This window comes from Bufo gargarizans, chromosome 10, assembly GCF_014858855.1.
Source record: "Bufo gargarizans isolate SCDJY-AF-19 chromosome 10, ASM1485885v1, whole genome shotgun sequence".
In the NCBI taxonomy this organism is placed as follows: Eukaryota; Metazoa; Chordata; class Amphibia; order Anura; family Bufonidae; genus Bufo; species Bufo gargarizans.
The window spans coordinates 41,512,011-41,524,769 of record NC_058089.1 but is presented as its reverse complement, the minus strand read 5'-3'; the positions used below and the strand labels follow the sequence as shown (position 1 = coordinate 41,524,769).

The 12,759-nt window shown below is 47.1% G+C and overlaps 1 protein-coding gene across 1 annotated transcript in view; it reads left to right on the top strand.

Annotated features, from left to right (window-relative positions):
* The window catches only part of LOC122921135 (solute carrier family 22 member 6-A-like), a 136,657-nt gene that overhangs the window by 69,276 nt on the left and 54,622 nt on the right, over positions 1–12,759 (top strand). The window contains exon 5 of the mRNA XM_044271136.1: positions 8,589–8,712. Within this exon, the coding sequence (XP_044127071.1) occupies positions 8,589–8,712 (124 nt within the window). The remainder of the gene's footprint in view (positions 1–8,588; positions 8,713–12,759) is intronic.

The following is a 12,759-nucleotide window of genomic DNA, read 5'->3' as shown; positions in this document are numbered from 1 at the left end:
CAGATTTTGGCGGCTCAATCTGGTGCTCCCTCTGGGAGACCCAACGGCAGATGTTTTGTGCCTGAGGAGTTGCGCACTCGGTTGTTGCGAACCTACCATAACTCCAAGGCCGCGGGGCATCCTGGAAAGAATCAGCTGTCCTTGGCTGTTTCACGTCTGTTCTGGTGGCCTTCTCTACGTTCCGACATCACCGCATATGTAGCGGCATGCTCCGTTTGTGCCCAGAGTAAGTCCCCTCGGCACCTTCCGTTGGGCCTTTTGCAACCCATAGCCACCGGGGAGCGCCCATGGTCACACCTGGGGATGGATTTCATTGTGGACCTCCCTGCATCCCGAGGCCATACGGTCATTCTCATGATTGTGGATCGGTTTTCCAAAAAGTGCCACTGTGTTCCTCTCAAGAAGTTACCCTCTGCACAAGAGTTGGCCACGATTTTCGCCAGGGAGGTCTTCCGGTTGCACGGTTTGCCCAAGGAGATTGTGTCGGATCGGGGGAGTCAGTTTGTGTCCAGGTTCTGGCGCGCCTTTTGCTCCCAGTTGGGGATTCATCTCTCTTTCTCCTCGGCCTACCACCCTCAGTCCAATGGGGCCGCAGAACGATCCAATCAGGCCTTGGAGCAATTCCTTCGTTGCTATGTCTCCGATCACCAAGACAATTGGGTTGACCTCCTGCCTTGGGCTGAGTTTGCCAGGAACACGGCGGTGAACTCTTCCTCTGGGACGTCTCCCTTCATGGCCAATTATGGGTTCCAACCTGCCGTGTTACCGGAGGTTCTCCCCAGGATATTCCGGCTGTGGAGGATCACCTTTCCGTCCTACGTGCTTCTTGGGTACAGATCCAGAGGTCCCTTGAGGTCTCTGCGCAGCGCCAGAGACTCCAGGCTGATCGCAGACGAGCGCCCGCTCCATCCTACCAGGTCGGAGACCGTGTATGGTTGTCCACCCGCAACCTCAACCTTCGAGTGCCCACTCCCAAGCTGGCGCCTCGCTTTGTTGGTCCCTTCCGAGTGCTTCGCAGGGTAAACCCGGTAGCCTATGCCCTTGCGCTTCCTCCTGGCATGCGGATCTCCAACGTGTTTCATGTCTCCCTGTTGAAGCCATTGGTGTGTAATCGTTTCACTTACTCGGTTCCTCGGCCCCGTCCGGTCCAAGTGGGCAATCGTGAGGAATATGAGGTGAGCAATATCCTGGACTCACGCCTGGTCCGCGGTCGGTTGCAGTTTTTGGTCCATTGGCGTGGTTATGGTCCAGAGGAGCGTTCCTGGGTTCCCTCCGCAGATGTCCATGCTCCTGCTTTGCTCCGAGCCTTCCACGCACACTTCCCTCAGAAACCGTTCCTTACTCCGCGGAGGAGGGGCCCTTGAGGGGGAGGTACTGTCATGGTCTTACCTTCTTGCTGTTCTCCTTCGTTTGACATGTGCTGGCGGCCATCTTGGTTTCTGGGTTTCTTGTAGCCTCCCACCCTGCGGCTTCTCCTTCCCACTGGGAGGAGCTGGATGCCTAGCTCATATATATAGGAGGTCTGTGGCTTCAGTTCCTTGCTTGGTCCTCCTGTGTTCACATGCTTCTAAGACTGCTGCTGCTTCTGGTTCCTGATCCTGGCCTCGTCTGACTACCCCGCTGGTTCCTGATCCTGGCTTCGTCTGACTACCCTTCTGGTTCCTGACCTCTGGCTACGCAAGACCCTGCTTCGGTTTAGCCATCCGTTTGGACTTTTGCTTACAGCTTGATTTTCAATAAAGCCTTCTTATTTCCACTTATCTCTTGTTGTACGTCTGGTTCATGGTTCCATGACAGGAGGTAGATTAGGCGGTCACCGTAAAACAATTTTACTGTTGACCAGTTAGATTACAGGCCCCAAAAATTATGCATTCACCATACATAAAAGATCAAGTGATTATGTGGCCAGAGGTATATTAGACGGTCAATGGATAATAATTTTACTACAGGCCAGTGGACTACAGGCCCCAAAAATTATTAATTTGTCGTACAGACAAGAACATTTGACAATGTTGCTGGAGGTACATTAGGCGATTACCGTATAACAATTTTACTGTTGGCCAGTTAGATTACAGGCCCCAAAAATTATGCATATCAATTTTACAGCAGGCCGTACAGAAAAGCACAATTGATAATGTGGTTGTAATTTTACTGTTTCCAGTTAGATTACAGGCCCCAAAAAGTATCCATTCACTGTACATAAATGATCAAGTGATTATGTGGCGGGTGGTACGGTATATTAGACGGCCATTAAATATAAATTTTACTGCAGGCCAGTGTAGTACAGGTCCCAAACAATAGGCATTCACCAGACAGAAACGAGCAAGTAATTTATGTGGCTGGAGGTATATTAGATGGTCATTAGATATCAATTTTACTGCAGGCCAGTACAAATAGATGTCAAATACATATGTTTAAAAGAACTAAAAATATAAAAATACTTTAGATTAAAAACATGGCTAACGAAATCCCCCCTCTTTAAAAAAAAAGCAAATGATAATAGTTCAAATTCGATAACACGTGGTCGTCATAGGTGTTGAATTCCTCCGAGGTCTTAGGCATTCACCGGAAAGAAAAGGCCCTTTATGCCGCTGTATTTACCTAAGACAGGGACCATTATTTGTCTTGTGCGGTGGCGGATATTTGTGGGCTGTCATGAGGAAATTCAATTAAATGTGGTCGTCATAGGTGTTGAATTCCTCCAAGATCCATGCCTCATTCATTTTTAGAAATGTGAGGTAGTCCACACTCTCGTGAGCTAGGCGAGTGCGCTTATTGGTCACCATCCCCCCTGCTGCGCTGAACATCCTTTCGGACAGTACACTGGACGAGGGGCAAGCCAACAGTTCCATGGAAAATTGTGCCAGCTCTGGCCACAGGTCAAGCCTGCACACCCAGTAGTCCAGGGGTTCCTCGCTTCTAAAAGCGTCCACATCAGCCGTTTAAACTGATTTATTCTGACAACTGTCGGTCTAAGTGTTCCCTGGGGCTGGATCCGGAGGACGGCTCTCGATGGGTTGGCTGCAAGAATGATCTCATATCCAAAGTAACTAACACATCTTCAAACCGCCCTCTTCTTGCATGCACTGTAGGATTGGTACTCAAGACTGTTTCTCTGTGGGTGGAAATTCTTCTGCCAGGGCCTGCAACATCAGAATGCAGCATCTTTTGCAGCAGGGCCTGGAAATACTGCATTCTGACACCCTCTGTGATGCTGGTAACATGTCCACCATTTTGTGTTTGTACCGGGGGTCTAAGTACATTGCCACCCAGTACTGGGCCTTTCCCTTTATGCTTTTTTATATGGGGGTCCCTCTTCAAACACTGGAGCATGAAGGTCCCTATTTGCACTAAATTGGAAGTGGTGGAGCGGCCTGGCTCCCACGCAATGAGTGGGAGAATGTCTTCCTCGGTTTCCTCCCCCCATCCACCATCCTCCTCTGACTCCTCTTCAGACTCCTGCTGACTTGTCTCAGATGGAATAGCCCCCCCCTGGGAATTCATTCAGCATTGCGACTTCCTCATCTTCCTGCTCCTGCTCCTTGACGGCTTGATCAATGACACGATGCAATGCACGCTCCAGAAAGAAGGCGTGAGGTACAATGTCACTGATAGTGCCCTGGTTGCGACTGACCAGTTTGGTGATCTCATTAAATGGCTGTAGAAGTCTGCATGCGTCGCGCATGAGCAGCCACTGGCACAGTGAAAAAAAAACAAGCTCCCAGAACCTGTCCTGCCGCAGAGTTCGTACAGGTAGTCGCTAACGACACTGTTCTGCTGGAGAATCCTATCATGCATATACAAGGTGGAGTTCCAGCGCGTCGGGCAGTCACAAATCAGTCATCTGATGGGGAAGTGGTGTTGCCACTGAACGTCAGCAAGGTGAGCCATGGCCGTGTAAGATCTTCTGAAATGGCCAGAGATTTTGCCGCAAGACGTCCTGGACTCGAAATATTTGGCAACAAATCGCTGCACAACTAAGTTCAGGATGTGTGCCATGCATGGCACAAGTGTCATTTTGCCCTGTTTCAGCCCGCTCAGCAGATTGGCACCGTTGTTGCACACCACTTTACCAACTGTCAAATTGAGCAGGGTTAGCCACTGATCTGCCTGTGACCACAGAGCTGAAAGGAGTGCAGGACCGGTGTAGCTCTTGGCTTTCAGGCACAACAGCCGCAGCACAGCATGGCAACATCTCACCTGGCACGTCAAATAGGTTCTGGGGAGCTAGGGGGTGCAGCGAAAGATGCGGTAGCAGTGGAGAAGGAGGAGTCAGCCGAGAAGGAGACGGAGGATGGAGTAGGAGGAGGAGAAGAAGAGGCAGGCCTGCATGCAATCCGTGGGGGTAACACCAAATCCACATGGGTGCCACGAGTTACATGCTTGACGGTCATCAGAAGGTTCACCCAGTGGGCAGTAAAAGTTATGTACCTTCCCTTCCCATGTTTGCTAGACCACGTGTCTGTGGTAAGATATATCTTGGCACCGACACTGTGTGCCAGAGATACATTCACTTGCCACTGAACGTGGCCCTATAGCTCTGGGATGCCCTTTTGGGAGAAATATTTCCTTCCGGGGGACCTTCTATTGCGATGTGCCAATGGCCACAAATTTTCTGAAGGCCTCAGAGTCCACCAACTTATATGGCAGTAGTTGGTGGGCTAGCAGTTCCGACAAGCCAGCGGTCAGCCATTGGGCAAGAGGATTATCCAGCGTCATCATTTTTTACGCTCAAACATTTGGGCTACGGAAGCCTGCCTTGTGCCAGATGAACGTGGTGAAGGTACGGTGGAAGGTAGAGTGGAGGACAAATACAGTTGCAAGAAAAAGTATGTGAACCCTTTGGAATGATATGGATTTCTGCACAAATTGGTCATAAAATGTGATCTGATCTTCATCTAAGTCACAATAATAGACAATCACAGTCTGCTTAAACTAATAACACACAAAAAAATAAATGTTACCATGTTTTCATTGAACTCACCATGTAAACATTCACAGTGCAGGTGGAAAAAGTATGTGAACCCTTGGATTTAATAACTGGTTGAACCTCCTTTGGCAGCAATAACTTCAACCAAACGTTTCCTGTAGTTGCAGACGTGCACAGTGGTCATGAGTAATTCTTGACCATTCCTCTTTACAGAACTGTTTCAGTTCAGCAATATTCTTGGGATGTCTGGTGTGAATCGCTTTCTTGAGGTCATGACACAGCATCTCAATCGGGTTGAGGTCAGGACTCTGACTGGGCCACTCAAAAAGGCATATTTTCTTCTGTTTAAGCCATTCTGTTGTTGCTTTGTGTCGTTGTCCTGTTGCAACACCCATCTTCTGTTGAGTTTCAGCTGGTGGACAGATGGCCTTAAGTTCTCCTGAAAAATGTCTTGATAAACTTGGGAATTCATTTTTCCTTCGATGATAGCAATCTGTCCAGGCCCTGGTGCAGCAAAACAGCCCCAAACCATGATGCCCCTCCACCATACTTCACAGTGGGGATGAGGTTTTGATGTTGGTGTGCTGTGCCTCTTTTTCTCCACACAGTGTGCTATGCCTCTTCCAAACAACTCAACTTTGGTTTTTATCTGTCCACAGAATATTTTGCCAGTACTGCTGTGGAACATCCAGGTGCTCTTGTGCAAACTGTAAACGTGCAGCAATGTTTTTTTTTACAGCAGTGGCTTCCTCTGTGGTATCCTCCCATGAAATCCATTCTTGTTTAGTGCTTTATGTATCATAGATTCGCTAACAGGGATGTTAGCATATGCCAGAGACTTTTGTAAGTCTTTAGCTGACACTCTAGGATTCTTTTCTTCTCATTGAGCAGTCTGAGCTGTGCTCTTGCAGTCATCGGCCACTTCTAAGGAGAGTAGGAGCAGTACTGAACTTTCTCCATTTATAGACAACTTGTCTTACCATGGACTGATATACTGAGATACTTTTATAACCCTTTCCAGCTTTATGCAAGTCAGCAATTCTTAATCGTAGGTCTTCTGAGAGCTCTTTTGTGCGAGGCATCATTCACATCAGGCAATGCTTCTTGTGAAAAGCAAACCCCGAACTGGTGTGTGTTTTTATAGGGCAGGGCAGCTGTAACCACCACCTCCAATCTCATCTAATTGATTGGACTCCAGTTGGCTGACACCTCACTCCAATTAGCTCTTGGAGATGTCATTAGTCTAGGGGTTCACATACTTATTCCACCTGCATTGTAAATGTTTACATAGTGTGTTCAATAAAAACATGGTAACATTTAATTCATTGTGTGTTATTAGTTTAAGCAGACTGTGATTGTCTATTGTTGTGACCTAGATGAAGATCAGATCACATTTTATGACCAATTTGTGCAGAAATCCATATTACAAAGGGCGCACATACTATTTCTTGCAAATGTAGGTGGAAAAAGGAGAAGGAGAAGAGGCAGGTCGTGGAGCACCAGGAGTGTGGCTTTGTGGGTTCTAAAGATGTTGTTCCCACTGGGCTCGTTAATGGGAGGCGAAGTGCCTTCTTAAGGGGTCGTGCCTGGGTGAGTGTTGGGCTTACTGCGACTTAAGCATTGACAGCACAGGCTGCAGATGGCAGCACTATTGTCAGCAGCTAGCAAGTTAAAAAATGCCCACACTGCAGAGCCATGTGCCGCATCCTTGGAGCACAAGATGTGACCGTGCATGGTGGATGGCTCGCTCCAGATACATTTGCAGTCTTCTTTTTGCCTCCTGTGCACTGCAAGTTCTGCCTGCTTCTCCTCCCTATCTGCTGCTCCGTCTCTCCGTCTGAACTCCCCTCCTCTTCCTCTCTTGTAGGCACCCACGTGACGTCCAGTCACCTTCACCACCACTGACATTTGAGATCTCGGAGTAGGCAGCGGACCACCCTTCTTGTGCTAATATGTTTACTGTCATCAGACCGCTGGGTGGCTGCTGTTGCTACCTCCTCTTCCTCATCCGATGCCAAGAATGCCTGCGCATCGATAAGCTCTGGAAATTGATAGGAAAATAATTAATCTGACTTGAGTGGAGGGGCTATGGTGGTGGTGATGGTGGTGTTGGTGTCTTTGGGGGTGCACACAGCAGAGAGTGAGGAGGGTGCAGATACAGAGGATGAGGAGGGTGCAGAAGCTGAAGACTGAGTGAGCCACTCAACCAACTCTGGTGTATCCTTTGACGTAATCGCGCGCACCTTCTGCAACTTCTCACTTAGGTTCCGGCCTGGTGCATCTGCCCAACCGTTACCAACCCTGCGAAATGGCCGGCCTCTTCCTCTGCCTGTCATTTTCAAAATGACCCTATGACAAAGTCCCTATAGAAGAGCAGTATTTGTGGAAGTAGGTATATAGAACTGCCTAATGATTATTTGCTGGAAGCAGGTATATCAAACCCCTTAATCAGTTTTTTTAGGGGGCAACTGGTATATCACACCAGTTGAAATTATTTGTTCCAATAGCGTTTGTCCTTTTGTATAGTTGGGGTATCTCAGCAGAACCACACACAACTTCTGCAAATTACAAATGTACTATATGGAAATTATATTATAGGTATATCACACCCCTGCCTCAATCAGTATTTTGGGGGGGGGGGGGGGGGCAACTGGTATATCACACCATTTGAAATTTTTTGTTCCAATAGCGTTTGTCCCTCTGTATAGCTGGGGTATCTCAGCAGAACCGCACACAACTCCTGCAAATTACAAATGCACTATACGGAAACTATATATTCTAGGTGTATCAAACCCCTGCCTCAATCAGTATTTTTCGGGGGGCAAATGTTATATCATACCAAATGAAATTATTTGTTCCAATAGCGTCTGTCCCTCTGTATAGCTGCGATATCTCAGCAGAACCGCACACAACGCCTGCAAATTACAAATATACTATATGGAAATTATATTATAGGTATATCACACCCGTGCCTCAATCAGTTTTTTAGGGGGGCAGCTGGTATATCACACCAGTTGAAATTATTTGTTCCAATAGCGTTTGTCACTCTGTATAGCTGCGGTATCTCAGCAGAACTGCACACAACTCCTGCAAATTACAAAAGTACTGTATGGAAATTATATTATAGGTATATCACACCCCTGCCTCAATAATTTTTATGGGGGGGGGGGGCAGCTGATATATCACACCAGTTGAAATTATTTGTTCCAATAGTGTTTGTACCTCTGTATAGCTGGGGTATCTCAGCAGAACCGCACACAACTTCTGCAAATTAAAAATGCACTATACGGAAAGTATTTTCTAGGTATATCACACCCCTGCCTCATCAGACTGAATGTAAAATAGCGGCCACATTGTTTTTTTTTTATAGGGTAGGGGGTGTGTCCATGTGCTGAAACGTCTCAATTGGCTGTCTTGTCCCACCTGATGGATGTGTCATGGGTCAAAGTTCTGCACAATGCAAAAAATATGGCGCCTACGGACATCGCCATATGTTCACCTGTTCGGCGAACAGCGAACGAGCAAAGTTAGCCGCAAAACGACCGCCGGGCGAACCGCAAGGCCATCTCTATCTGCTAGTTTGCTGAAACTGTTTATTTAAGGTCAAGTTAATATCTTCGACATCTGTAGACACCATGGCTGATTTTCTTTTTTATAGGTGGTTCCCAGAATCTGCCAGGTGGCTTGTTCTCTCAGGTAACACATCCAAGGCTGTTAATGAAATGAAAAGAGTAGCCAAGTATAATGGTAAGCTGGAGGAGGCTGAGAAGATAACAATTGAGGTTTGTTATTAATAGTTTTATACAAATTGTATTTTATTCAGTAAAGAGTATTTAGGGTGCATTTTTCTTGCTGTTTTTTGTGTTGGTGTTTTTCAGTAACAAGTAACATAGTACATAAGACAAATATTTTCAAATGTTTCTTTTACCTATAGAGAAGTCTATGGGAAAATGTTTGAAACAATGCCACCCCCAAATAATGCTGCAATAAAAAAATAAAATAAAAACACGGGTATAAAACACTATGGCTAAGTGGTTGGCACTGGTGCCTTGCAGTGTTGGGGTTAATGGTTGGCACTTTGGCCTAGCAGCAGTGGAGTTCCAGGTTCAAATTTGACTAAGGACAACATCTGCTTGGAGTTTGTATGTTCTCCCCCTGATAGGGAACTTAGATTTTGAGCCACATTGGGGACAACCTGATGCTAATGTCTGTAAAGCCCTGCGAAATATGTCAGAGCTATATAAGTGAAACATAAATAATAAAAACATGAAAGGAAACAGTCTTAAACTGGTACAACAAAAACATTATTGGTCATAATGTAACATCTAGCTGTTGCATTGTTTGCTAAAAAAAAAATGTTGAAAAAAACTTTATGTTTCTCAAAAAAGATATAGTGTGAAACCACTTTAATGAGGGTTCCTAACAACTCAAAGATGACTTTACTGTACCCAACTTTTAAATTCATTGCCATTTTCTTAGAAATAGTTTTGTTTAAGTTGCCATGTTTGCTCTAATAGTCATGGTTACATATTTGGAAAAAGACACAAATCCAACCTATATTCCTACATTGTTAATCCAGATCTGAATAAATGCCTAAATCAATGTCATATCTAACAATATCTAGTACCCATATCGTAAGATAATTTTACAATCAAAAAATATACCCAAGACCCTTTAGAATCTTTTATTCAGTTCACCATCAGTCGTGGAAATTTTTATTAGCATAGGATGACTATAGTGGACTTTCTTTTTAGCTTAGGTTATGTAGGTTTATTTTGTATATGCCTCCCTGTGTAAGGTCTGACCGGATTACGGTTATAAAGAAGCGTGATCGGATCACGACGTTACACAGGAAATTCTATAGATCAGCACTCGGGTTCCTGCCCCCCCCCCCCCCCCATGTGAAAGCCGCCACCGTTGGTTTGAGGGGGATCTAATGGCTGCTGGCTCTGAGAACAATGTTCTTAGTGAAAGCTGTCAGCGGATCCTCATAAGCAACGGTGGGGTATAGCACACGGATGCCGGTCTCATTGAACCATGGGGGCCCCAACATGCTACAAAATATTTGTTGGTGGGACTGGTGGCCATGTGAATGTTATATCACCTTTCTTGGTCGACCCTGTTTTAAAAGACCTTTCTCAGGGACTGATCCCCCCTTTCGGAACAATGTCTAACAGAGGTTCACTTTGGATCTGTAGGATAATATCTGTACCAAATTAAATAGATATTGTCCGATTAGGGGCATAGCTGTTTAAATAAAATGCTGATTCATTTAAAAGCATTTGCACGAGTGTGGTAGTGGATGGTGAGAATGTTTGAGCTCCACCCACCGGCACTCTCAGGAAGTGTGCAAATGTGTACCTTTCAGTTCTGAAATGTATTCCTATTGGTCAAGGCATGAGGTGGATTGTACCTGCCTATCTGTGATATTATTTGGCGGCCATGTGCCATTGAGGGCGGGGTTACCCCAGTAAAATAGTCTAACAAAGGTTAACAGACACAGAATTTCTTGGACACAAAGCAGACTGACTTATTTCATCGGTGCTGGTTGCTTACACTTGCAAGTCTCCATATATCTAAAAGAGTTAATAGTACTTCCCAAGGATCAGGATCCGACAGTACCAGTTTGAAAAACTACCACTACACATCGCAACCTCCTCTGATAGAAAGTTCCATAGTCTCACTGCTCTTACAGTAAAGAATCCCTTTCTGTGTTGATGGTGAAATTCTCATTCTTCTAGACATAGAACAGGACAGTATACAGCGTTTGCTTACAGAACATTGATGACCACACAACCTCTTAATTGTGGCATTCTCTTCTGTCCTGGAGACAATTGGGAAGTAATCCAATTTATCTCCAAGGGCAGAGGCAAAACTGCATTAGCCACATGGTAGCAAAAGACAATAAAATACATAAGAATATTTAACTGTGCAGCTATTGCATAAAACATAGACATTTAACATATCCCCAGATAGCTCAGGTCTGAGTGCATATTATTAGGTGAATGGCACTCAGACTACACGAATACCGTTCAATTGCCATGGAGCCAAATTCTTTCACATAGTCTTTGCAGGGGAAAATCAAGTGTTTCAACATGGGGCCATAGTCTAAAGGAAGCAGGCGGGCAACCAGGCTTCTCCAATGCAATGTGGCGAGATTGGTCTTGTCACATCTCTCCCCTTTTCCAAACAGACTAACAGGGTATCTGACTTTCTGCCAGTCAGTGCCCTTGTTAGTCCAGCAGCCCACTCACAAAACAGAAACAGCAGTACAGCCCACCCACAATAAATGGTTACTACACCTGAGCAAGTGAGAAACGTGTCCATGTCCAGGTGCCTCACCACGGCTGTGTGGGGGACTGGTAGACTGCCTTGGTGGGTTGCTGAGTGGGCAGAGACCAGCGGTACTTTGCCCTGGTGCCAGCACTACCACAGAAGAAGCCTGGTTGGAGCCTGGTTTTTGGAGGGGGAGACAGACTGTCTCCCCTTTGGATACCAAGCTCTGCTGCTGGAGGGGGAGACTGACTGTCTCCCCTTTGGCTAGACAGCCCTGTTGTTGGGGGACAGGACCGACTGTCCCTACCCCCTGTGCTGTAAGTGCAGAGACCATGGTCCCATCTGCACTGTTGTGGGGCTTACTGTCTCCCCCTGGTACGTTTAGCTGCCGCTGGGGAGAGGGGGTAACAATCTCCTCTCCCATACATACTTCCAGCCTCTGGGGAGGGCGACCGATTGTCTCTGCTCCCAATACAGTGCCCTGCTGCTGGGGAAAGGAGACTGGGCTCTCTATTCCCTGCTTGACACTCTGCCGCTGGGGTGGGAGGACAAAGCTCTCCTCTCCCAATAAAACACTCTGCTGCTGGGGGACAGGACCGACTGTCTCTGCCCCCTGTAACTCAGCCTGCCACTGGGGAATGGAGACTGGGCTCCCAATTCCCAATAAATCACATTGCGGCTGGGGAGAGGGGGTAGCAAGCTCCTCTCCCATACTTACTTCAAGCCTCTGGGGAGGAAGACCGACTGTCTCCGCACCCAATACAGTGTCCTGTTGCTGGGGAAAGGAGACTGGGCTCTCTATTCCCTGTAGGACACTCTGTCGCTGGGGGACAGGACCAACTGTCTCTGCCCCCTGTAACTCAGCCTGCTGCTCGGGAATGGAGACTGGGCTCCCAATTCCCTGCAGGAAAGGTGGAGAGACCTTGGTCCCATCTCCACCGGCCCCCTGGGGTTCTTCCCAGTAAACCTCCACAATATCTTCCCAGCTGAAGGGGTCTGACTCTGGGTCTGTCACTCTGCTCTCCTGCTGAGTCTTCTCACTGGAGTGGAAAAGCTGCTGGTAGCCCTGTTCCAGCTCCATCTCCCGGGTCACCAGGTGGAGCAGGTTTTGCTCAATCTCATGAGTGTCGTCCCAGTCATACCTGCTCTCCCTCCATTCAAAGAGATCACAGAACCGGGCTTGTGTAGGGCTCCCAAACTCCAGCTCTGAAAAAGTCTCCCATAACAAACCAGGACCATCAAACTCCTCTCCCTCTGGCTTGTCATACTCAGCTGTCCAAGGTAGGTACTGTTCCCCATACCAGCAGAGCGCCTGGTAGGCATTTTCCAGCCACAGCTTCTGCCATACTAGGTGTTCCAATTTCTTTATCCATTCCTCCCGGGGCTGCTCTCTCAGGAAGGGCATCCGCAGGGCTACTCGCTTCTGCAACCGCTGGTCTTCCATGGGGAGTCTCTCGTCCCGCAGATACTCCACAATACCCAGTGCCTGGTACCAGATGCCTTTGTAGACTGCATCTCGGTCATCCATGACACCCTCATCGTACTCCACTGCT